Source organism: Aythya ferina (genome assembly GCF_964211825.1).
Source record: "Aythya ferina genome assembly, chromosome: 2".
Taxonomy (NCBI): Eukaryota; Metazoa; Chordata; class Aves; order Anseriformes; family Anatidae; genus Aythya; species Aythya ferina.
Genome location: NC_140297.1, coordinates 50,093,465 through 50,115,528, shown reverse-complemented (window position 1 = coordinate 50,115,528; position 22,064 = coordinate 50,093,465). Strand labels below are relative to the sequence as shown.

The 22,064-nt window shown below is 36.6% G+C and overlaps 1 protein-coding gene across 3 annotated transcripts in view; it reads left to right on the top strand.

The window, feature by feature from the left end:
- The window catches only part of LOC311431390 (uncharacterized protein), a 541,797-nt gene that overhangs the window by 366,811 nt on the left and 152,922 nt on the right, over positions 1-22,064 (top strand). For 2 of the 3 annotated variants that reach the window (XM_084508855.1, XM_084508853.1), the window contains exons 4-5: positions 13,360-13,439; positions 14,324-14,609. The exons of the other annotated variant lie outside the window; for it this stretch is intronic. In XM_084508855.1, the coding sequence (XP_084364981.1) occupies positions 13,360-13,439; positions 14,324-14,352 (109 nt within the window). In that variant the 3' untranslated portion in view covers positions 14,353-14,609. Of the gene's footprint in view, positions 1-13,359; positions 13,440-14,323; positions 14,610-22,064 lie in introns of those variants that run through there. 3 annotated transcript variants of the gene reach the window in all.

The following is a 22,064-nucleotide window of genomic DNA, read 5'->3' as shown; positions in this document are numbered from 1 at the left end:
ACATGCATACATAGTCTGTCAAAGACTCAGAAGAAACTTCCTGTCTGCAAGTTTTTATCATAGCTTTTTCTAAGATTAGCAGAGGAGCTCTTCTACACCTCTTCTGACAAAAGATGCAAAGGAAATTCTGTTCTCATAGACTCAGAGAAAAAACATCAGAAAGAGACTGAGATCTTTATGCTTATCCCAAACCTTAAGGAAGGATGTTATACTGTTTTCACTCTTATTTCTCTAACCTTATTTAAAACAAAACAAAACAGAAACCCCCCACACCTTAGAAACATTTTCCTGATGTTTATTATACATCTCCCCAGCTGCAGTTTAAACCTATTGTTTTGTACTACTCCTTGTGAGTAAAAACAGTTGATTCTTCTGTGTCACACTTTGCCATAATTAAAAAGTCGTGATGTTCCTCCAGAGAGACCTCTTACATAGACTAAATAGTCCATTTCTTTCTATACAGTCCAGGTCCTTCTCCTCTGGACACTCTTTCAGAGGCTGTCATCCTGATGGAACAGTGCTCCTACAGCTGACACAGTGACCAGCTAGGTCACCAGAAAAATGAAAGGCTAGGAAAAATGAGAAAGTTCCTAAGGCTGCCTTTCTTAAAATGCTCCTATTTTTGCATCTTTAATCAATGTATGGTATTTTTTGAAACAGCCTGACCTTGCTGACTCATATATAGTTTGTAATCTCCCCAGATCCTTTTCTGCAAAGTTTCTGATTTGATGGCTTTTCCTCGTATTATATTTATAGAGTTGTTAATTCTGCTTTAAGTACAGGAGTTTGAACTAGTCTTTGCTGATCTGTCTGTATTTCAGAGTATTGCTCCAATGGGTGAAGAGCTTTTTCATTCCAGGTCACAAATATATTCTTCTATTGTCCAAGTCCTTAATGAAACTTTATAGTATCAGGGACTTCAGTATGCTATGTTTTAAAAATATTTCCTATTGTACTGTGAATGCTGATAACCACATTTTAAATACATCTTCCAGTCAATTGTGCACCCTTCTCAGAGTAATTTCATCTAGGCTGTATTCTCTATGGAATACAGAGGTTTAGTAGAAGATTGATAAAGGTCTTACTGAAGTCACAATCTGTAGCTTTCCACGGGCATTTGTGGAGACGGTATCTGTTGCCTGCCACAGTTATCAGACCCCACTGATCTATTTGTCACTGAAGGGTGGATGAATTACCGAAGATTTTCATTATTGATATGAATACTTCAGTAGAATAAGGGAATAATTTGCCTTTTTACACATATCCAAAACTGGAAAGCCAGCTTCAGTGATCATGCAGTAGCTGTGTCTAGTAATAGAACTAATTTTGATATCCCAATATACGAATTTATGTGTTGTTTTAAGGTATTGGAAATACTATTGTTGGCATTTCTTCACCAGAACTAAATTAACAAGCAACTAGCTTTGAAATTGTTGCTGGATAGGTACAGTCATTCATTCAGTACCAGCATGGTAGCATAGTCTCTTCAAGAATTCCTGGTAGGGTTGAAAATGTAAATAGTGTCACACAAGAAACTCCTGCTTGTGTCACTGAGAATCCTGTCTATAGAGAACTTCCATGGAAGAGTCTTTCGCCTAGTAAGTCAGTGAAGAAGACTTAAGTAGAGCACACTAAAAGTAGTCAAAAATTCACATCAATAGAGGGGAAGGAAAGAATATTCTGCCTATGTGTCTCCTTTTCTCTCTCTCTCTCTCTCTTTTTTTTTTTTTTTTTTTTCTCTTTGAATCAACAATTGAAAAGGTACTCAGAGGAAACTGTGGAGGTACAAAATGTAGGCACTAGATATTGCAGAACAGTGTTATTTTTTTTATATGGTGAGGCTTGGAGTTCAGTAGGTTTGTTCACATCAAAATTCACTGCTAAATTCTATTATTGTAATAAATGTTCTTCTGTGCCAATATTAATGATTGCAGGTGGCAGTAAAACTTCTTTGGATTCAATTCTTTATGCAAGCGTAAAAGAGAAAAGTATGAGACTGACTGTGTGTTTTTTGTTGTTGTTTTTTTTTTTTTTTTTTAAACACCAGCATTTGCTGCTGGGCTTATGAAATGCATCCCTTCTATACTTAAAAAACAAAAGTAAAAACTGACACTTCATGCTAATGATAAGAGAAACTTCTTGTTTTTACTTCAGCCTCACTTGCTGCTGGTTGGGAAGTCTGGTTCAGCAAATTGAAACCTTGATTGGTTAAGTGTTTTAATTTGTGCATTACTTAAAGTCTGTGAATGGTCCAATTTTCCTTTGTGGGGTTATTTGTATGTGTAAAAGATGTTAAATATGTGCTTATTCATGCACTCTTCTTGGGTGTTGTTCTTCTCAAATGAGGAAAGATGCAACTGAAATTAACCATTTTGTTTATAAAGCAGAAATTTGATCACAGAATTATTCATGACCAATCTGAAGATTGTTTTTCCACTAACAGAAGGCTAATTCTTTCTGATGAAATGTGCTCTGGATGGTAACAATGGTGTAGTTTTAAGCCCCTTGTTTTCTGGTCCTGAAATTGGTAGAATTGGTGCATAGCCCTTTCTTGGTTAGCGCTGTGGAGCTGTAATGTCTAGCAGGGAGGCTTGTTTTTCACATGCCTTATGGTATGTCCTCACTTTACACCTAACTGTATCCGAAGCCCATCACACGGCTGGTGGAACATTTTGTTTACAGTTGATTCCTGGGGTGTAATGTCAGTGTGACTCAAAATTGCTTTGTCTGGGGACATTGAGTCATGGATATTTTTTCTTTATTTCTGGCACAATGCTAAATTATGTTCTTGACGGCTGGCTCAGTATTTTTGGAGAGCCAGAGTTTATGCACTAAACACAAGTTATAAATGAACTAGAGATTTGTGATGCAAGGCCTAGGAATATACTTCTTGCTGTTCATAAGAGGGCTTACAAGTGTATATGGATGATGTCGTTATCTTAAGTCTTTTGACTGTATTCACTCATTCCTTGAAACAGTAATAAAACAGTGGGATTTCCAGATGCTGGGCTTTCCTTCTTCCTCAGAATTTTGGATTATTTAATTGCTAGCCATACCTGAGATATTTTTTTTTTTTTTTTTTTTTTTTTTCTGTTTCATTTAATAATAAAGGGGTTGTCTACTGGCTTCTTCATGATAGCTGAGGATTCTCCATCCTACTGGAATCACTCTATCCAGTGAACAGCTGAGACCTCTTAATTTATACAGTGTCAGCCTTGGTCAAGCTTTCTTTTGAAATGCAGTCTTTTGCACTGTGTCTGCAGTCTGTGTTATTCCTAACCAGAAATTCTTGGCTTATTATACACCTTTCACTTTCTATATCAAAACTGATGGAATACGTTGCCACTCCTGATGATGTAACATTGTCTTTTGCACTGATGTTCTATTCCCCTTAGAACTCCAGACTGCTGGAAATGTTAAAATGCCCCAATATCAAACATACACAGGTTGACATGAGGATTTCTATATTTTCTTGTTATCACCTGAAAAAGGAGAAATTTGCAATCATTTGGCTCTTCTGAAATCTTTTAATTTTGTTACGTTTGAACCTAATGTTTTTAAGAAGACAAACTGAAAACCTTGCTCCAAATGCTTATCAGATGAACTACAACCACAAATGATATTAAACACAAGGGCTAGTCATTTTGGCAGAGTTGAACAATGTATAACAAAGAGTCACTTGGTTCATGAGACCAGATTAAGTCTGAAGCAAAACCTGGGAACTACATACAGGGTAGAGATGTCAACACTGAGTGCTTCAGCTGATTACGATATCGTGTTGTGTGAATTCAGTTGCTAGTCAGATATAGTCAATGACTGATGCTTTCTTGTTCCTAGCAGCACTCTCTTTGTAGTTTAAAACATGTTATTTCGCTGATAACTCTGAGAACCAATAACGTTTTAATGGCTATACTTTCCTAACTACCAACCACAACCAGCATATTTTAGAAAGTCCAGATGAACTTAGACTGCTCTATATCTTAGAGCATATCTATATACTTAGATGTACTTAGAGTATATCTAGATACTTAGATATACTAATATATATATACTATAGATATACTTAGAGTATATCTATATACTTAGACTGATCCTTGTATCTATAATACAAGGATCATGGGAGCTCTGAAGCCTGAGTTAGCCTTAGCCACTGTTAGTTAAATCCATTAAACTTCCAGGTGCTCAAATCAACTTTGTCAAGAGTATATCAGAGAGTTTTCTTTAATCTCGTATTCTTGTCATTCCCTTTGGTCTGACTTGATTGATCTCTTTGAGGATTCTTCTTGAAGTTCTTAAAGAGTTCATTATTCATGGAGGTCAGGCTTCAGACAGGCTTCTTCGAAATGAAGAGATCCCTATTCCAGAACAGACAGTGCGTATGAGCGTTTTTAAGTGGTGCAATAGTGGTCTTTTGTGTGCTGGAGATTAAATATCATCTTATAAGACATTGCTACGGATGCTTTGCCCTGCTTTAATCATGAAAGATGGCGATGGCATGCTTTCTACATCTGAGTTATAATTAAGATGACTGTTACATGTCTGGACTAGATAGTGTACAGGACAGAACTGGAGCTTATAAATTTGTGATAGGGCTCACACTGTGCTGGGGCTTAGGCAGGAGGATGTGTATCTAAAGTAGAACAGTCATGCAGCTTTCAAAGAAGGAACTGGCTGCCCTACCTATGACCCTTCCCTGCTGGCTAGGTGAGAAGAAAAAGTAACTTTTAAAGCCTACCTTCCTAAGTTCAAAGGAGGAAGGAACTGGGAAAAGGACAGAAGGAAATAGAAACAAAGGAATTAAAAGGGGCACTCACATACATTCAAATTGCTGATCCCTGCTTTTGGAAACTCATTTCACTACCTTGGTTAGCTGAATCATGAGGTTGTTTTTATATATTCTCCCAAGACATTCAAGTTCTCAAAGAATTATTGGCAGATTTCCAGTTTTTCTCCAGAAATCTTTTCCACTCTCTCTCTAGGATTTCAGCATGGGATTTACTGTCAGATTTTCATGGCCTGATTCATAGCAAATTTTCACATCCCCTACGTAGGATACTTTAAACAATTTACCCAGGGAGAGACTGGATATATGTAGGGCAGTGACCAGAGTTGGACATTTCTCAGCTTCGTTTAGAGAAGAGAGGGAGAATGGAATTTTCATAAGAAAACATTTCTCTAACAAGTTCATGTGTTGACTTCTGTAGTGCTCAATACCTACACAACTCCTCACAGCACAATGACTGACTACCTTTTTACTGTAATTATGTGTCTTTCCTGCTTCAAGGTTCACTAAAACCTTTTTGTTATATAACTCAGTCATTCTGTACTTTAAACCTGATGTCAAGTTCTGACATGGATATGAACTTGCAGTCAAACATCTGCCCTGGAAAGTCATCAGGCTCGTTCCCAAGTATCTTTGCTGTAGGTTCGTCTGTCTTGTCAGAGTTCAAAAGAGCACTTTTTTTTTTTTTTTTCTCCCATCTTGCTCTTGCCTCCCTTAAAACCCATTCCTTGTAATTCTACTTGAATTCTTGACTCTCTGACAAAGCCTTCTGATGCTGTCAGCACAGTCTTTCTCTCTCTCTCCCCCCTGTATTTCCTAGAGAAGATGAGAAAAAGATTACCGGAGGTATTAATTTAAAAAAATTCCAAGCTAGCTACTGTCTCTGTCACTCCAGACTTCTGAATTTTGTAAATGTTGACAGTACTTAATTGAATGCTGTACATTTGCACCTGCAATTCTATGGTGATATTATTATTATTATTATTATTATTATTATTATTATTATTATTATTATTATTTCTTTCCCAGTAACTGTTTATTGGAGGAATAATATTCTATATGAAACAAATATGACACAGTGAACTGGGATTAAAAGGGGTGTGATAGCTCTTGGAATCCATCTGCCCAAAGAAAACTCTTTTATCTTTTGTGTGTGGAAATGTGTCCCTGCATGTAAATCCCAAGCAAGAATAAAAAAGCAAAGAATTGGTTTCTGGGATTTCATGTTACCGTTTAAACTAATTTCATGAAGACATAGAACATTGGCTCAATTTAGGGTAAAACATTCTTATAACTTCATTGTTTCTTCACTTTCTAGGATCTTTTATAAATCTCTAGTTAAATATCCCTTAACGAGAGTTTCCTTTGATGTGTATAGAAAAAAATCCATCTTAGGTTTGGAAGAAGTTTTGTCATGCATTTCAACATTGCTGTCCTTAAAAGACACTGGGGGTGTGTTTATTTTACAAACAGGGAAGTTTGTAAAACTTATAGAACTTATGGAAGTTCAGTCCACACACTGTTCCCATGTCCACACATGCACAAATTCTGCTGCCTTGTTTTGACTGGGAAATGTGAGTGATCCAGTAGTTTGGGGAAGGCTGGTGTTGTCACTGGTGTTGTCAGTAAATTGCAGACCCCCTAGTCTACTACCAGCATAGATCCTTGCCTATTCCCATGAAAAAACAAAACAAAACAAAACAAACACATATCCCATCACACCAAGCATGTAGAAATAAGGGAATAGATGAGGTCATTATTAATGTTAAAGTTAACCAACGTGCATCACATTTCTATAGTTAAAAAAAATAGTTCATTGCTCATTCAGAGATATGTAGTAAGGTTTGAATCACTCTAAGATATCCTTTCTGGCTCACAGCTACCAGTCCAGGTTGTCATAGATTTCTTTCAGGTCCTATGTAAAATCTAGTATTCCTACCTGGATGTCTTAGATACCCTAGGACATCTCAAATGTCATAGGCACTACACACCATACATCTTCTGAATTGATAGAGGGATGCCCTTGGACATCTAAATGATGCTGTGTTCAGGCAGCTGAATCCAGTGAAACCTCAGAATTATTCAGAGAATCTCAGCTTGGGACATAAGGAGGAGATAAATGAAGGCTTCTCTCAGCAGCCTGTAGACCTTATAGCACAGTTGCAGGCTGTATAGTTTGAAGGATGGTATACTGCAAATATGCATGCCTCTGGGATGCCCTGCCTGCATCTCTGAGTCCTCAAGGAAATGCTCTGTCTTCCTGTATTTCTAAGAAACTGTCTTAATTAAGGATACAGGAAGGAAATTCTGGGTCACTGGCTCTGCTCCCCCTTTCCCTCCCCCGCTTACCTCAGAGCACTGTGTCATGTATTCCCTTTCTGAAGCAGTGTGATCCTTTTCATACTGCTCTTTAATATGCCCCCAAACATTTCCCCCCAGTCTCTTTAACAGTTGAAGTCAGAAAAAAGTTATCTCACAGTGTAAATGTTTACACAATAAACTTTGCTTTTTCTATACCTAAAGATAATTTTTCATGTTTTTAACCACACAGTAAACCTCACAGTAACACCAAGAAGTCTGTCTTCTCAGTGAGGCCTGGAAAAAAGAATAGGAATAAGTAGGTCAGGCTGTTTTAGAGAGAATGAGCTGAAGCAAGCAACTACCTCAGGCATCAGCATGAGACAGACCATTTTCTAATTCTCCTCTGCTAGCAAATGTGACTATTTTCATCATGAGGTTTGTGATGTCTTTGTTAAAATATCCCCTCCTGGAATCCTGTGAAGTTGTTTTTCATTAAAAGAATAAATTAAGTTCTTAACATTTATTATACTATAGGAAATCTGGAAGACATGAAATGCAAAGGTTCTAGATTTCAAAAAGAGATATAGCCCAACTGTTAAAATTTTATGGTTCTTTTTGGGGGACTGAACGGTAGGGAGGAGACAGAGAAAATTGACTCAAGATTTTTGAAGTTCATAGTGTTGTAACTTGGGAAATTAATTTTTCTCTGTTTCTGACTGGCTATTCTGTTCCAGGAATGTATTCTAATGTTCAATTTTAGTCTGCATTACCTATTTGTTTATCTCTTTCCCTGTTCTTGCTTCCTTCTTTCCAGGTTGTTGTCTCGTTTTCCATAGTTTTCTAAACCCATCCAACTTTTTTTTTTTTTTTTTTTTAATAGAAATGGCAATTATATATTTTAAACATTTCTGTATTCAGTTTCTAGCATTTTAAAATTTTCTGTATTCAATTTGCTGGTATTTTACTTTCCTGTCTCTGAAATTGTCTTGCCCTTTTTGTTTATTTGTTTCATTTTGTTTAGTTTTGTTTTGCTTGATCATAGACACATTATAGCAAAGAATATTTTCAAGGTGAGATTAGAAAACAGATAATGCATAAGTGCTGTTGGTGTTGACAGGAAGTCTCTTATATGTGAAGGGCAACATGAGATAAAACTGTAGTGTTTTTTTTTTTTTTGGTTTTCAAGCAAGTGACTGATAAAGGCTGGTATCTCATACTGAAGGGAAGTAGAACTTGACATGTTTTTAAAACAAAGATGGGGGAGTTTGGGCTCAAGCTGGAAAGCCAAGTTTTAACCACTCTGAGAGTCAGTATTACTGTTTATTAACAAGAAGATGTCAGAGGAAAAGCTTAAGAGGAGGAAATATGAAGATCTTGGTTCCCCCTGAAAGAGTAATTTACATCAACTGCAATAAACAATTGTTATCGGAATAGAATAGCCAGTAAACCTGTTTTGGCCTCTGGATGCAAACCTGCAAACAGCTACCTACCCTTGGACGCTGTCTGGCTGGGTGAGGTCTTGAGGAATGCAGAGAGTACTCAGGAGGGACTGCCTGTTTGTTCATCAAATTCATTTTATTAAGCCACAGTTATGAAGTCTGTTCTGTTAAATGTGTAGATAAAAACAGGATTTGTGTTCCCCAGTCTGCCCTTCCAGCACTTTCCGTGAACGCTGTTTTCATGCAGAAACAGTTGGGAGAAAAGACAAAGACGCCCATGCACGTGCATATTTGCATATGGGTAAACCTATTTTGAGTTAGTTGTTTTTCATGGATAAGCAGGATATCCAAGTTAGTTTTCTGTGATTTATGGTTAGATTTTTATATAAAAAGCCACACTATTCCTGTAAAGTATTATATATTTCTTTCAGGGAAGACTAAATCAGCCATATTAATTCAGCTAAATTCAGACTTCTGTGATAAATGGGGGAAAATATGTTTTATATAGTCACAGGAAGTCTATCCAGCAGTGTTGTGATAGCTAAATGGGTAAATAAAAAAGAATTGGTTGAAGCTGAATAATAGAGAGTCCATCATAGCAGTATAATAGAATGGCAAACAAGGAAACCAAATGCATTTATTTTGAGAAGTAACTATAAATCACTAGTAGACCTCAAAATATTTCTCTGAAGACAACATGGAAAGAAATAAGGTTGTATGAAGACATATGCATAACATGTTGAAGCAAATCAAAAGGTTTGTACCAAGGAAAGTAGCTGTTGCAAAGCCCCAGAGGACTGTTCCTCTACTCTGCTCTAAATGCATTGTTGAACCATATGGTTTTACACTACAGTGTCACTTCTATATGTGCTAATGCAAAATCTAAAAGAAAATTTTAAGTTCCTATTTGAGAACGTGACACCTCAGTCATACAAATATGAAAGCTCAATTCAGTAAGTAACACCAGTGTAAAATGACTACAATATACTGCTTGTAAGTTACTAATATGAAAATCTTTATGTTTTATCAAATTTTAATTTCATTATATGCAAAAACATGCAATCGTCAGAAACTTCGTTCAGAAAAAACATCCCTGACATGTAAGAAATCTTCCTGAAGGTAATCTTCCCTCACTTCTCATCCCTTTTGTCCAGCTAAACATCTCAAAAATACAAAACTGCAGTTTATTAAACAGAACTTTTGTTATCTGCACTGATCTCCAAAATACAATTTTAATACAATTATTTTTTTTCAGTATTCTCTGTGTTACAACTACAGTTAGCAGTGACACACTCATGTTATTAATCTACAGTGGTTTGTAATTTCTTCAGCAGCAGAGTTTGGTAAAAAGCTATCTGTAATGTCTACAAGAATTACAACACAGCACCAGTGATTTGGACATAAACAATCAGAGACGGATAGAGTTTCTTAGTCCAGCTGAAATTTAATTTCAAATAATGAACAAAAACATTTGGTATTTTTAGTGGGCTGAATTTAGCAGAGTTTGTTTTGAGGAAGCTTGCATTGGCTTAAAAGAAAAGCCTCTGCAGTCCTCTTGATACAGGATTTCTATGGTATACTAACAACCTAGCACAGCATAACTGAAGTTAAGCATCAAGAGTAGAAATGGAGAACTGCAAAAAAAAAGATAGTGCCAAAATGCGAGGTCTCAGTGTCTGTGGAAGTCCTGCTGGCAGTACTGCCAGTGCCCCAGGCTCGATCCTGATTTGAATTTCCTTTTGCTACTAGGTTGCCATGTGTTGCAATTATATGATACATATCACAAGTTCACTAGTGGGAGATACTGTGGAAATATGTTTGTATAGCACAAGAGTGGTATGGTATAGTAACACAAGGCTGCTAAAGTGCCTCGGGATTTTTTTTATTATTATTATTATTTGTTTTGTTTTAATCTGAAGCTGTGAGAACATGCCTGTTCTGTCACCTGTGGATACCAGGTACATTTCTAGAAATACCTGTTGCTGGCTTTATTCTACTTCCATATAAGCAAATGTTAGGTAGATTTATTCTGCTTCTATCCCTTCATTTTTATTTTCTCTCTGAGGAAAATGTGTAAAACAATGTTGACAAATCTCTTTGGTTTTGTAGGCTTTCCTGGAAGTACTCAGACACAGTATATCAGGATACACGATGTGGCTGTCCCATTATGGAATACCACATGAGCAAATCAAGTGTGCCTGGCTGTATGGTGGGAGTGTTTGTGTATGTAAGGTCATACATACAATGTACCATTGTAACAAAATACAGATCAGTGAGGTTAATGCCTTTTACTGGATGTGACATGCTGATATACTCCTTTCACCAATATGTACACACCCCTGATACAAAACAACAAATGCGTGCCTTTTGGTTACTGTTATGGTAGAGAGGACACAGGACTAGTGGAAGAGGGAGTGCCAGGCTGTCTGTCACAGTTCAGTAGCATAATTTTGGCAGGCAGTATTTGACTTATGTCACTGTAAAGTAAGCACTTGTAGTGTAAAATGTAGTGTAGCACTATTTAGGTATTTAGAATCACATATTCATAGAATGGTGTGGGCTGGAAGAGACTTTAAAGATTATCTAAATCCAATGCCCCTGCCATGGGCAGAGACACCTCCCACTACACCAGGTTGCCCCAAAACCCTATTCAACCTGGCCTTATACACTTCCAAGGATGGGGCATCCACAGCTCCTCTGGGCAACCTGCTCCATTCTCTCAGTCCCTGCCTTTGCCTTCTGGGACTTGGGCTATGTGGCTAGAACTCTTGCTGGTGAAGGCTGAGGTGAAAAAGTCATTGAGCACCTTCACCATATCCTGGGTAAATAATTTAAATATAGTTTAGCAAATTTTAGAAATGGAAGATTTCTAGGGAAAGCCTGAAACTGCAAGATAAATTAGATGAATTTATAGAACTCAGGAGCTAGAAACGTCAGAGCTGACATTTGCAATGGGATGCTCCAGATAACTTCTCTGAGCAGTGTGTGAACAGCTGTTCTCAATGTGTGCAACGGTCTTCTTCTCTTTGAGCAGATACTTTGTACATAGCTGAAAAGGTGTGTTCCATGCCCAGTGAAAATTTTGGTTCTGATGAATAGGAATTATCCCCAGTAAAATATGAAAAGAAAAACAAAATAACAACAACAACAAAGAAAAAAAAATCATGAGACTATGAGGCTATTCCTGGCCATCTCTAAGGAGTAATTTTAATTTCAACACTCACCAAAATGATTTTTAATCTTTTCCACCCAAGAAGGAGCACAGGAAAAAGAAGATAGGAATGGCTCTGTGGTGCATGTTAATAGCTAGAATGTCCCGGGCTTAAACATGTGGGCTGAGAAACGTGAAAATGTACAGCAATATAAAAGTTGGTTATGTACCATATATTGATGTTATCTAAAAGTTAACCATAAGAAAAAGTGTTAGTAGTCTACAGGAGTTAAGGAAGGCTTGTATTTGCTATATGAGAAATTGAGAACTTTTTGCACTAACGAGACTGGTAACAATAGCACATGGTTTACCTCTACATATTTAGATTTAGTCTTATTTATTTTCTAGGGGCAAAGATTGTATTTTTTTTTTCTGAATGCCCAAATATTTTGATTGCATGAAAATATTTTTAGAAAGAGACATTGTGGTTGAAATTCCTTTCCTTTGGCCTAATGCAGTTTCTTTGAACATCTAGCACACAGCTAGTGGGAAGGTGAGATGAACTGTGGAGCTTGCAGGACCAGGGGATAATTGTCTCCCTATATTTACTCAATTTGGGGCCCCTCACTACAAGAAGGACAAGGAGGCCCTGGGGCATGTCCAGAGAAGGGTTACAAAGCTGGTGAAGGGCCTGGAACACAAGTCCTGTGAGGAGTGGACGAAGGAACTGGGGGTTGTTTAGTCTGGGGAAGAGGAGGCTCAGGGGAGACCTTATTTCTCTCTGCAACTACCTGAAAGGAAGGTGTGGGGAGCTGGAAGTCGACCTCTTCTTGCAGGTAACTAGTGATAAGACTAGAGGGAATGGTCTCAAGTTGCAGCAGGGGAGGTTTAGGTTAGAAATTAGGAGATATTTCTTCTCAGAAAGAGCAGTCAGGCATTGGAACGGTTTGGCCAGGGAAGTGGTGGAGTCACCGTCCCTGCGGGTGTTCAAGGAAAGGTTGGACCTGGTGCTTAGGGACATGTTTTAGTGGGTAACATTGGTGGTAGGGAGATGGTTGGGCCAGATGATCTTGAAGGTCTTTTCCAACCTTAATGATTCCATGATTCTATGTGTCACAAACATATCCATCTGTTGAAACCAATTGTGGGTACTTGTTTGTTGGCAGGATAACCCAATCACTAGGTTTTCACATAGTCCTTGGATCCCCACAGACCTTTTGTTATTGAGGTTCACTGTAAGCCCAGGATGTGCTGGGACCTTCACTGTAGCTAGGTCACAGTAGCCACTCAACTGGCTTTCACCACCACTCTGGAGAGTCCACTGCAGTTGGCATAACTATTTGTGATGTTTTAAATATGTTAGTGTTACCAAGTCTTATGGTTTCTTTGCTGAAATTCACTTGGAAAAAAAAAAAAAAAAAAAAAAAAAAGAGAGAGAGTCTGTAACCTTGGTGTTTGTGGAGGAAAGCTTCAAAACTATGACCTGAACTCACCCTGCATTGTAAGGCAAATAAACCACACAAATGTATTTATTTATTTTTCAGTAACTCGTGTTACAGCTAATCTCATGATGTTTTGTGGCTTGACTCATGGTTTTCAAAAGCTTGAGGTTGGCAATAGTGAGTAATACATAGAATGTCACATACAAAGCAAAGCCTTTTTTTTTTTTTTTTTTAAATTCGAAGGTTATATAATGCCAAGACCAATTTATGCTCTTGTCTGCTGCTATTGGATCTGTGTTTGAGAGCCCAGGCCTCCGATTGTGGTAAGAACCTGAATCTCAATAATTAAATCTTATTCTTAAGCAAATAGTTCTGTAAACTATGAAACAAATGAGCCCCGATTCTTATGGATTTGTGTCCATCAGCTTTGAGGACATCACCTTTATTACCTTTGAGTCTTCTGTCCTCTGCAGGTCTGCCTGAATCCAGCCAATAACTTCAAAACTATTAGGAAAGATGATGGGTATATATACATTTAATTTCACTTAAAATTAAGGCTAGAAATTTTCATACAGTATATATAAATTTATAAAAAGCAGGCAAAGGATAAAAAACTTAAAGTCATTGATTAATAAGTTATTTCTGTTGCTGGTCTCACAAGGTGTATTTTCTCATGAGTTACCAATTGTAGCTAGTTTGTTTTCCCTTTTATATTTGCTGCTTTTGATCTGGATTTTATATGGGAAGATGGGCAGATGGATATATTCTGAAAGGAAATTTGAAGCATTTAAAAATTACTTTAGCAGCCATTATGATTCACTTAGTAGTACTAATCTTGATTTTTGGCAAAAGGAAGCATTAACACCATGTTATTATCATTACTAGAGGATTCTTAATCTGGACATACAGAGGTGTAGAACATTATTGTATTGGCACTGGTTATTGCAGTGTGTTGTCACTGATCATTTCCAAATGTTTTACACCATGGGAGTGTAGCACCTTTTGTGAATCCCCATCTGTGCAGTCAGGGAAGGGCTGGTTATCGCGCACTGCAGGCAGGGAGCATAATTGTCTCTTGGACGATATGTAGGGATTAAACCCCAGTCTGTATCCATAACAGGTTGAGATAATTAACTCTTTAATTATTGATTCATACTTTGTGCCGTGAACACATACAACAGTTACCTTAATGTTTTTTGTATTCCAGCGCCACAGATTGGAGCTGCTTTTAGCTAACTAGTGTCTTCCACAACACTTGAAGAGAAAAGACTCTGAATACTGAGATGTCTGTCCTCTGTGAGCCCTGCTGATGTAAAAATCAACTCCTCTTCTGCTTCTATCAGCAAACATGGAACATTAAATTAATGAAAAAGGCTGATTATACAAAATATAAAAGTTGGGGAAAAAAAATAAAAATAAATATATATATGTATACACTATTGGGAAGGTCAGGGAAGGTCATTCCTTCAACCAAAATATGATACTGAGAAAAATACTTTTTTGCTACTAAATATATAGAAGCAATTCTGCTTTTTTTTTTTTTTTTTTTTTTTTTTTTTTCTTTTGCTACTATGAATAAAATTCCAATGCATTATTTTTTTATTATTTTTAAAAATTGAACTAAGTTCTGGTGCTAATTAATGCCATCAAAAGTCGTAACAGAATTATTTTAGTGTTTTTTATCTCTGCATGATAAACACCTTCTATATCCACCCTTCTCCTATTAACAGTTGTATGTCATTTGAAAACTGAGTAATAATAGTAACTATTCTCAGCAGAACTGTTGAAGCCCTCCCTTTGCAGGCTGGTGTACAATAAAATATGCATTTCACATGTCAACTGTAGAGGTATAAATGGCTAGATTTTATTTTATTTTTCTCTGCAATAATTGAAAATCTAAGGATATGGGGGCAAAGATAGCTGCAGAATGTCTTCTCAGATTATGGAGTTTGATCAGGGGTCAAGTTCTTATGAATCTTTCCATATCATTTTCTGAATGTATCAGTAAAAGATTGTTTTATATAATTTCTGTCTCTTGCCCCCAAAGCCATAGAATCTTATTTCTTGTTTGGAAATCAGATTTGAATCTAATTTCTTGTTTGGTATCTGCTTTCCTTCTTTTTCCTCTTTTTTTTTTTTTTCTTTTTTTTTTTTTTTTTCTCTCTTTTTTCTCCCCAGCTGATAGCAGTTGTAATATATACTGCATATTTCATTTTGGATTTTAAATATAAGGCAAGAAATCTACTTGTATTTGCAACAAGCTGTGTCTGTATGGTTTAAGTTATTCTTCCGCTATTGTTTACATAGTTTATGTGTCAGGGCTGACTTGATTACAGCTTTTCTCACACTTATACTTCTATGTTGCACATCATTATACCTATAACCACGAGTCCTTGTGATTGCAATGTAAGAAGATAATAGCAATTTCGTATGTTAGTTTGACTTCTTGAATAAGATTTTTAGTGGATAACCTATGGGATTTCTGGCTTTTTTCTTTTAATATTTTGGACAGAATGCATTATAAGGAGTTAATACACTGTAGTATTTTTTCTATAAGCCCAGGCTTGAGATTTCTAATTCATCATCCATGTGGACACCTACATTAAGTAATTGACTTCCGACCATTGAATTTGCACAAAATATCTTTAATTTCAGTGGAAGGAGTATTTCATCTTTCTATTTTTAATGGTATAGGAAGGAGGTTTTTTATTAATCCAGTTTGACAGTATTCTTCCTTTATATAACATGGTAGGCTTCAAATACAGAATTAGTGGAAAAACAATTTCAGACAGTCATTTACACTATTGTCTGCTTTGAGCTAAGACTTTTGTTATTGCTGAAAGTACAGCCATTGTACTTGTTATATAATTTACAGTAAACACACGTCCTCCTAATTACATCATAGTAGCTTAAACAGATTTGTAGAACCATTAAAAAATCAATACTTAGCTTTTAGGTGATGAATTAATTAATGGAGTGTGAATGCTGAATGTTTGCTTTATCCAGCATGCACTACTGCTTTTCATAGCTTCAGCATCAAAAGGGGGAAGTGCGAAGCGGCATGAAGTTAAGAAGTTGAAAATGCTTTTGAAAATGTATCACTTTCTGCCTGGCCTAGAGACCATCCCTGTAAAACTTTGTGTTAGTTCAGAAAAGTGGCACAAATTATTTTACATTAAAAATATAGGTCTAACAGAAACACAAATCTATTCTTTCCCCCTCTAAGGCCTATATTTTTCACTTTCCATTTTTGCTAAGCCTCAGTTGAAGTCAAAGTGTTTTACATAAGGATTTAGTTTATATGGGTAACACGATCAGCAAGAAAACACTTATAGTGAACTCCAAAGTTATATCTATTAAAATTTTAAGAGTGCTAACAAAATGACTAAACATATTTTCTTCCTTCCTTCCTTCCTTCCTTCCTTCCTTCCTTCCTTCCTTCCTTCCTTCCTTCCTTCCTTCCTTCCTTCCTTCCTTCCTTCCTTCCTGTCTTTCTTCTTTTCTTCTAACACCATCTAGCTTCAGTTAAAATGAAAAGGTTACAATGATCATATTAAATAAAAGCTATACACCTGTCATTTTGCTGACTAGATTATAACTCTCAGAAGTCTAAGTCAGCCTATATATTCAGAGTCACACATATATGATAAGATCCTTGTCTCTCAAAATGTCTATTCCTGACTTCTGTTACCATCTTCTATTTATTCAGGGAAGTCCCTTTAGATTGTAAACTGTAAATGCAACTTCAGTTTCAGTTGACTTGTGCCAATACGGAAGCAGAAATGGGATTGCTCATTGTGAGTGTTCAATTGTTGCAAACAATATGTTAAATGGTTACACCAGGAACAAAAAGTTGGATATTCAGAAGCATTAAATATTTATAAATTGTCACCGAATTATTTCAAAATTTAGTTTTAAGTATGTACCATGAAAATTGCATGCTACCCAAATGCACAGAATTGCTGAACATGAAATAGCAGCTGACACTAATAACTACTTTAATACATTCAGGAAAATTCATTTGGTGTTTATTGTCTGGGGTTTATAAACTGTCTATTTCTTTAAATGCATGGCCTTGTTGCACAGAGTATCTGCCCTTTAAAATGTCTTAATTGTTTTATTATTAACTGAACTCTTTATTCTGAGTGTGTGTGTGTGTGTGGGGGGGGAGGTTTATCATAAATCAGGAGTTAATTTAAAGTATGTTATAAAGATCATTCTGTTGTACTGCTTGGCTATTTTGAAAATACATTTAGCATATTCATACTTGTCTCAGAATTTCAAGGAAGAACTTAAAAGGACCCCAACAGGTGTGTCTTTCATGCTGGGTGCCTTATCACTAAAAGTCCCTTGAGCAGAAGTGGGTCAACTGTGCTGCAAAAGGGGATTTTTCACTCAGCTTTCAGGTGTGGGAACAAAACTTGCTGTCTTTGAAGTGCTCAGGCTTTCATTTGTCTCTTGGAAGGCAGATCATGCTTTCCTCATTCGACTGGAATTCTTGCTTCTGATGTATATACAAATAAAATCCAAAATAACTTTTCTTTTTTTTTTTTTTTTTTTTTTTTTTTTTTTTTTTTGAGAAGTGATGGCAAACTAAAAATTTGGCAGCACTATTTGATTTTAAAGTTGTGCTGCTGACTGGCACACTGCATTGTGTTTGAAGTCTCTTCTCTGAGCTACTAGCAGTGGAGCATAAGTGCTTCCTGTTTTGTTCTTAGCCTCATTTTTCTATTTTGTGTTTAGAAATATTCTTCAGGAATAGAAAACCCTGGTCAGGAATAGAAAACCCTGGACATATGAACTGCCACATCCTGAAACTAACATTGTCTGACATTCAAATGTCATAGTAAATATATATATATATATATGTGCGTGTATATTTCATATTTAGGATCAAATACAAGGAAGGAACACAAAACAAATAAATACATAAGTAAATTAATTGATTAATTAATTAGACTTTTGAAATAATTAATTCTGTATAAAAAAATAGGAAATCCTAAAACCACACTTTTATTATGTTTTGTGGATGTTCAGTGCAATTCTCCATACTCAAAGATTCAGCTAAGATATTGTTGAAATTTATGCTTTAGAGTGCTTGTTGGAACATAACTGAATGGAATTAAATATCCAATATATGATATATGTAATATATCATATATATTCATATTCCAAATAACTGTAATTTATTCTATGTATTCTTTCTCCTTATTTAGAAAGGACAGTAGAATAAGCTCTCTTCCTCCTTCTGTCAATTTATTCCGTCTTTTCCTTCTTTCTATTCCAAATTTGTATGTCTTGAGATAGTTAAGGTCTTGTACAGCTGGACAATAGTCTTCGTCCTCAAGATACTTTTTGTTACAAGGGCCAGGAAGGAGAAGCCAACATGAATAAATCTTTGCATATGTGTCAATAGCTATGGGTCACCTGCCAGCTATTTTTTTTGTATGGAGAAACTTACCATATTTTTAATTTGCAGTGCTTGCCTGCATCTGCATGTTAATCTTTCTCTTTACTGTTGCATCAGTATTAATCTAGTTGTTAGTTTCTGTCTGCAACTTTGTTTCTACCTGCAGCTCCTGTCCTTCTGTCTTCTTTTATACTGCCCTCTGTTTTCAGTAACCCACCAGCCCACCTACAGGGTACCTTGCCACTCTGCAGTGGTGTCCTCCTATAGGTTCAAGTCTTCATAAGACCCAAGTCACACTTTCACCCCAGTATTTTATAGGAGGAAGATAATATTTCAAATCTATGCGTTCTCAGCTTCTCTGCAGTAACTCTGAAACAACATCAAATTTGTTATGTCTTTTACAGCAAAGTTCATTTGCATTGCTCATTAACAAAAAAAAATTGCTCTCTACAAAAGTATTAACAGCAGTGATCTTTCTAACCCATGTGTTTGGAGAATGTCCTTCCATATTCTGTAAAGCATTCACCTATATAATAATGTAGCAACATTTCTAAGAATATAAAAATCTTAAGAACAATCACTCAACTGTTAAATACAATATAGCATGTAACATTTGTTTCTTTGGTTCCCTTAACTCTGCAGTGAATGGGAGAATAGTGAGACGCCCATCTCCACGTAGGGAATTATGGGTAAATGAGGCTACACTTTCTAAAGCTCTCCAAGACAGCAAAGGGTGATGCACACATTGCCTCACTAATGGATGAATTCCTTTAGATGAAAGTTGGTAGCTGAACATCCACATGTTGTTAAGAAAGGAATTTTCCTTTTTGACAACTGATTTATCCTTCTCCAGGAAACGATAACATGTTTATATTTTTAAGATAACAATAAAATTGATAATGATAATGACCAATTTCCCCTATTTATGGCATGACTGTTTAGAGTCATCTAATTAAGTTAACAGAATGTAATATTGTTATGCTATTACAGTCTTATTTTTAAGCAGTTATATTGGCTTATTGTTGCAATGTTAGCCAGTTTTGCAAAGCAACTTTCAAGATTCATCATGTACTTTAGCTAATGATAAATTTGCTAATAAGTTCCAAAACACTTGTCCCATGTACTTAAACATTCTTTCAATGTACAGGAGCCATTTCATGCTTTACATGTAAAGTGAAAAATTTCAGTGTAAACTTCTCCTTTTAAAGAGCCCTATCATTTTCATTTTTTACCTTTTTTTTTTTTTTTTTTTTTGCTCACTCCTTTTCACACTTTTTATCACATAGCTTCCTATTTCTTTTTCAACTCCAGACTTACTAGCAAATGTTTCCTCAAAGCCAATGTAAAACTAGAGCCTTAAAAAAAAACACAACAGAGTAACTAGGATCCATGTCCCTGAATTCAGCGAAGCCAATGTCAACAAATGCCAGGTTCTCAGCAGACTGCTATGTGCTGTAAAGGAAGATTTCTTTTCCACTGTATGCCTGGTAAATATATGTGCTCAAGAGAAATGTATATCGTGATTGAAACTACAGCCTCAAAGGAGGCTGAGCAGGCCTTCAGAACAAATTGAGCTGCTGAACACGCATTTATTTTTATGCTTTGTGTGATTAAATTGCTCCTAAATAAAGCACACAGCAATTAATCTGACAGAAAGGAAACAATTTACAGTACCTTTTTCTAATAGTTATGCATGTACACAGCTACCCACTTCAGATTGTCCCTCTGGAAGGACAGGTCACAGAGAAAATGCAGACCTTGACCCTGATATGCTCTGCTTGAACTTTTCCTGACATGGCACTGCAGACTTCAGTGCACAGCCATTTCCCATCCATCTTGTTTGCTCTTAAGCTGCCAGCTCCTTACTGTTTCAGCTGTGGAGAAGGCTGAGCAGGCAGCTACTGTTGTTTCTGCTCTGTGATGGGACTGGAGGGTGATGCTGTATTGATCTGTATTGGTGAAGAGATGGTAGCAATTTCTTTAATTGAGTAACAGGAAGGGAGATAAGAGAAGGCTGGAAAATTTATAGTCTGAAGAAAAGAAATGAAGAGAGGAATAGAAGATGTTAATGTTATGTTAATACTGAGGAGCCCAGAACTGGACACAGTACTCCAGATGAGGCCTGACCGGGGCAGAGGAGAGGGGGAGGTAGCTTCCCTTGACCTGCTGGCCACACTCCTTTTAATGCACACCAGGATCCCATTGGCCTTCTTGGCCACCACGGCACACTGCTGGCTCATGGCCAACCTGTTGTCCATCAGGACCCCCAGGCCCTTCTCTGCAGAGCTCTTCTCCAGCAGGTCATCCCGAAGTCTGTACTGATACATGAGGTTGTTCATTCCCAGGTGCAGGACTCTACACTTGCTCTTGTTAAACCTCTTCCTGCCCAGCTCTCCGGTCTGTCTAGGTCTCACTGAATAGCATCACAGCCTTCTGGCATGTTGGCCACTCCTTCAAGCTTTTTATCATCGGCATACTTGCTAAGGGTGGACACTATTCCCTCATCAAGGTCATTGACGAAGACATTGAACACAGCACAGGGTTGTCTGTGGGTATGACTAGCATACAAAAAATGATACACATCATTCCCTACATATCAATCCGCTAGGATGACAGTGCCAGAGTTGGGGAAAAAAATGGTTAAAAATACTTGTTTCTAATATTTAACAATCACTGAAGATTAATGCAGTAATTTATGGGAAGTGAAAAGGTATTCCAGTTCCACTTCTGCTCCTCATACATAGAGGCAAGATTTTTTTTTTTTTCTTGTGCCAAAACCTGGTTGTTTATGCTAAATAAATTTTAAGTAGGTGAAACCCCTGAAAGTGTCTTATCTCATCTGTTGGGTGTTTGCAACTTTAATTGTGCAAGAGGCTCCTGATATAACATCTTTATACTTTATCATAACTGTTTCCTTCATGGCACACCCTACCATTTTTCTGTATTTTATACATTTTGTCTGTAGTTTTGAAATAAAACAATGTTTTTGATACTGCTGTGTGCCATTGTTTCACAGCTTTGGTCAATACCAGCTTTATGTCTCTGTGATTAATTAACTTGTAACTCTTTTCACATTTTCTTTTTCTGCTTCAGTGTCCATTGCTTTCTGATACTCTCTGTATTTTGCTTTGATCTAGGTTAGTTTCTGTCACATATGTGCATAACAGTTTTAAGAACTATGTCAAGCTCAATTTTTTACTTGTCTTTCATCACAGGTGGCCCTCCTGCTGCTGTATGTGTTCTGATTAGGAGCACTAGAAAAAAAAAATCCTTAAAGACTCACTGTCTACTTCACACTGACCACATAATGTTCTGATGATTGCATAGTATAATCATACAAAGCATAAAAATATGTAATTTTCAGGTGCCCATATATACGTGCTTTCTAGGACAACATTCACTATTTCTATTGGAAATAAAAACAGAACACTTCTAGTATTGCTTCTTTTTTGTTTATTTCCTTGTTGGTGTTTCTTTTGTTCTTTTTCCTCAGCATCTCTCTCTCTTTTGTAAATGCCCCTCTATTTTGAAATTGTTG